The 4,527-nt window shown below is 68.3% G+C and overlaps 1 protein-coding gene across 1 annotated transcript; it reads right to left on the bottom strand.

Annotated features, from left to right (window-relative positions):
• Positions 1-2,361: 2,361 nt before the first annotated feature.
• Positions 2,362-4,274, bottom strand: C8G (complement C8 gamma chain). The gene is made up of 8 exons (XM_024762655.1): positions 4,018-4,274; positions 3,682-3,844; positions 3,465-3,601; positions 3,227-3,297; positions 3,048-3,155; positions 2,692-2,793; positions 2,567-2,605; positions 2,362-2,481 (listed from the first exon to the last, which is right to left on the bottom strand). The coding sequence occupies exons 1-8, from the start codon at positions 4,149-4,151 to the stop codon at positions 2,468-2,470; spliced, it is 768 nt and encodes a 255-aa protein (XP_024618423.1). The 5' UTR covers positions 4,152-4,274; the 3' UTR covers positions 2,362-2,467.
• Positions 4,275-4,527: the final 253 nt, after the last annotated feature.

Genomic DNA, 4,527 nt, shown 5'->3' with positions numbered 1-4,527 from the left:
GGTGTCGGGCACAGTCCCTGCCCGCTGTGGACACACCAAGCCCTCCAGGGCTGCGGGCTCCTGCCAGCAACCGCCACCCCAGGCCTCCTGGTCCGGACTGGGTCAGTGGGTGCGGAGGGCAGGTGGGCATGCAGAGGTGGGGCCAGGGGCCTCTGACCCTGCTCTCCGGGGACCAGGCAGCGGTCCCTCCCGTTCTGTGGCCTACAGCTCACCCACGGAGGCCTGGTCCTCCCCGCAGCCCAGGGAAAGAGGCTGCTGGGGGCATGAAATGGGGCTGGGGTGGGGGTCCAGCTCCCAGGTGCCCCCTCAGCCTCGCCATCGTCAGGGAATGGTGAGCACTGGACCTCAAGCTTCCGGGGTCAGGAACCTGCCACCTGTGTGCCCAGAGGCTGGCATGCAGTGGGCATTTCAGGAATGCTCATCAGACAGACCCTAAGGCTCCCCAAACAGGGCGACTTGGGGCCTTCTCCCAGGCCTGGCTTTGGCCAAGCCGATGACCAGCTCCCTGACCCTCCAGCCCCGGTCTGGCCCAAGCCGGGGGCTGCCATTTGCCCTGAAGCTCTCCCCAGGTTCTCTTGAGGGAGGCTGCCCCTTCTCCTGATTGGGGGGGGGCACAGTGGGAGGGGGACAGGCAAGCACACAGTGGTCTGGCTGGGCAGTGTGTACCAGGCACAGGCGTCCACAACGTCCTGGAGACAGCGCTGACTGGCCGTGGCTCTCGCCCAGCAGGGGCGGGGGCGGGGTGAGGGAGGGAGCGGGGCGGGCATCCTGGGACCCAACAGGGCGCTGGGTGGGTGGGCGTGCGTGGCGGGCAGCACCCTCCCACGTCCCCAGCGCTGTGGGAATTGGCCGATGTCCTCAGCTGTTTAACAGGACGGGTCTGGACAGGCGAGCTCTCGTGGGCAGGGGCCGGAGCTGAGCCCACGTGGACCCTGGCACCGCAGGCGAGAGCACTTCCCTCCCTACGGCCCCCGGCAGCGGTCCCTGCCGGTGGGAGCCCCAGGCAGACCCTGGCTGGAGGGACGGAAGGACAGCTGGATCCCAGAGTGATTTGCTCTGTACTCGCGCCCTTTGGTCTCTGTTTCTTGGGCATCGGATGGTTGCAACCGCGGATTTTCTCTCTGGCGTTTCTTCCACTGTCAGAGACCCTTGGCGAGGGATGGGCGGGTTGGCCAGGACATTGGTGTGTGGAAGGGACCCGCAGTCTACGGGGGGGTTGGGGGTGTGTGTGGCCCTGTCCCAGCACTCGACCCCCTCCCAACAGTCCACAGTCACTCGGAGGGGCCCCTCCAGGCAGCGGTTGGAGGGGCAAGGACATCGTTTCCAGTCCCCGCCTGCCTCTCCCTGGGCCTCGGAGCTCCCACGTTCCAGAAAGGTCTTCTCTACAGGCCAGAGGTCATCTTGTGGGCCCTCATGGCTGGTGACCTTGGGCTGACACTGGGTGTGGGCTCCTGGGGGCAACCCAGTCTGTCCAGGGGTCCCTCCCTCTGCACCTAGAGCTCCCGTGCTCACCCCAGTACTGGCAGGCCAGCTTCCCCCAGATTGGGGTAGAGACCCCCCCACCTCTCTTTGTGCTTCCTGGCCGCTCACCCACATGATCTCCCCTCAGGGGCACCCGATGCCCGATGCCAGGAGTGGACTCAGCGCCGGGGTGGTCGGTCCCAATCGCGGGCCAGTCTTGTGCCTTGTCTGGCCCTGCCAGCCCCTGTGGTGGCTGTGAGGGGCAGCTCAGCCTCACATCCTCCTAAGACAGATGCCAGCTCACCCCAGGCTCAGGCACCACCCAGGAAATGGAATGGAGCCTCCCTGCCAGCCCCCTTGAAACTGCCTACCCTCCCCAAGGGCCTTTCCTGCCTTGGCCACAGGGCCCCCTGGGACTCTGGGCCCCTGCCTCCCAGGAGGGCGCTCAGTGGTCAACAGGCGACAAAAAGGATCTGAGGGGCGGGTTCCGCATCCCTCTAGAAAAGGCCGACGTGTCTGGACAAGGCGAGTTCAGGTCCTGGGCCCACCCGGGGCAGCCCAGCGAGGCCAGCAGGGCAGGCGTGCACAGTCAGGGAGCAGGAAAGACAAGGACAACCACAGCGCGATGGCCAGAGGAGGGGACACTGGGGACAGGGAGTCTGGGCACTCTAGGCCTTGAGAAGGAGCCACTCCCCACCGCCACCTCCCTGGGGAGGGCTCTTCACCAGGAGACAAGCCGATGCCCTCCTGGCCCACCCGGGAAGCAGCCCCACGTGTCCGTGAGATGACAGGTGGGCAGAGACCCCGGCCGGGTCCAGCGTGGAAAGGAAGAATTCAGGAGCTGAGACTGACAGCGTTTAATGAAGGCAGCGCCCCGAGCTCCTGGCGGCGAGGCGAGGCGCAGCTTCGGGGGCGGACGGGAGAGAGTCCCCCGCTCAGCAAGGGGGCGGCCGGTGCCGCACCTCCAGGGCCTTGGCTGCTGGTTGGTGCAGGGCTGCCGCCGGCCTCACCTCCTCACTTCTGCAGCACAGACGAGACCCAACCAGGAGGGAGCCACGCGCTGCCAGCCCCCTGCCACACCGCCCCGCCGGCGCTGCCCACTCACCATCCAGGACGTGAAACTGGTCCGCGGCCTCGCAGAAACCTGGGGGCCGGGGCTGGGGTCAGGGGTGGCGGGGCCGGGGCGCGGGGGAGGGCGAGGTGGACCGCGGGAGACGCAGGGACACTCACCATACTTGGGGAAGAACAGGGTGTGGTCCTCCGTCAGGTTGGCACCCTGGACCCGCTGCTCAAACACACTCAGGAATGATTCGCTCACGGGGAGCGAGCGGGCTGTGTGCGGGACACACGGGGCTCCTGGGCGCCCGCTGGGTGGGTGCGGGCTGGGCGGGCAGGGCGCTCTGGGAGCTGGGCTGTGTGCCGGGGGCTGTGATCTGACCCCTGCCCCCCACCCCCGGTCTCCTCTCTGTCCCCACATCTGGGCCTAACGGCAAGGGCAGGGGAAAGGGAGGGGAGCGTCCATGTGCCCATCCGGGCCCACCCAGACGGCCCTGCGCGTGTGCAGACCCGATCCCGCGGGGACGTACCGTACAGCTTCACCGACAGCTGCCGCGCCCGCTCCAGGTACAGGATGGCGAAGCCCCGGTAGTCCGTCTCCCCAACGACCACGTCCACCGCCCCTCGGGCGCCTCGGGCTGGGCGGAGCCAGGTCGGGGTCAGCCTCACCCCCAGCCCTGCACCCTTGTCCCCGTGGCCCGAGCCTCACCTTGGAGCAGAAAGCGACCTGGGAGCCCCGTGTCACCGTAGAGCTGCCGCACCTGCCAGCAGATCCCATCCCTGGGGGTTGGGGGTGGGAGGAGGCACAGCAGGCTTGGGGACCCCAAACTGGGTGGGGCCTCCCGGGACCCTGGTCCCAGGGCCGCAGGCCGCAGCAGGGGTAGGGTTGGGGGCCGGGGTGGGAGTCAGGAGGCTGGGTGGGGGCGGGGCTCCGTGCCGGGACTCACAGCTTCCGGAAGGTGCTGACAGCCATGGCTGCACCCTGAGGAGTCACATGCAGTGTGGTGGCCTCAGCCCGGTGGCCCTGCTCCTGCAGGGAGCGGCACGCAGAGGCCACGGCCACAAGGAACCAGGTCCCTGAAAACTGGAACAGGCCCCGTGAGGGCACGCGGGGACGGGGGCTGCAAAGCTGGGCGCGCGCCGCTCCAGCTCCTCCAAGCCTACCCGCTGCGCGTCGAAGTTGGCCGTGGGCTGGATGGCGCTGATGGGGGACGGGGGCCGAGGGGGTCTCTGAGCCCTCTGACCCAAGGAGCCGACGGCCAGGAGCAGAGTCAGGAGGGATGCCGTCCTGGGGGGCAGCATGGTGACAGCAGCGACGGTGACAGGCCTGGCGGAGGCGCAGGGCAGGATGGTCAAGTCCCGGGTCGGAGTCCACCGCCCACTGCTGCCCAGCCGTCCGGCCCGGGAAGTCTGTGTGCATCCCCCACCCCCCCGGCCCTGGGCCAAGCAAACGGACCGCCCCCTGCCCCTGCCCCGGCCTCCCCACGAACTCAGCCTCACCCTGCACATCTGACCTTGGCCCTGCACTTCCCGGCAGGGCTCTGTCGCCATGTCCTGTGTACAAAGTCCGAGTTGACCTTTGGCTTCTTCCCCACGTGACTTCCAGTGTGGCTGGTGCTCATCCCTTTGCACATTCATCTCCCTTAAACCGCCAACAGCTCCTTGAAGTACGGACTAGTCTTATCCCCACAACGAGGAACACTTGTGCCCGACACTGGGAAGCGCCGGAGCCGAGTCTCGAACCGGAGATCTCGAGCCTCGCCCGCAGCCCCGCCCACGACCCACGGCGCTCGGCCGCCGCCCCTCCCGGCCGCCAGGGGCGCTGTTTCTGGAGAGAGCGAGCAAACACAGGCGCACGAAGAAGCACCGCCCGGGCCGCGGGGCCTGAAGCGCAGGCGCAGTAACAGCCAACGCGGGCTGCTGGGCTCGGCCCTCGACAGCCATCGATGCCTCGGGGCTCGTGACGTTGGCCTGGCGGGCTCAGTCATAGAGACGCGACGGCCGGAGCGG

This window comes from Neophocaena asiaeorientalis, unplaced genomic scaffold (assembly GCF_003031525.2).
Source record: "Neophocaena asiaeorientalis asiaeorientalis breed wild unplaced genomic scaffold, Neophocaena_asiaeorientalis_V1.1 scaffold78, whole genome shotgun sequence".
Lineage (NCBI taxonomy): Eukaryota > Metazoa > Chordata > Mammalia > Artiodactyla > Phocoenidae > Neophocaena > Neophocaena asiaeorientalis.
This window is presented reverse-complemented; position numbering and strand designations above follow the sequence as displayed.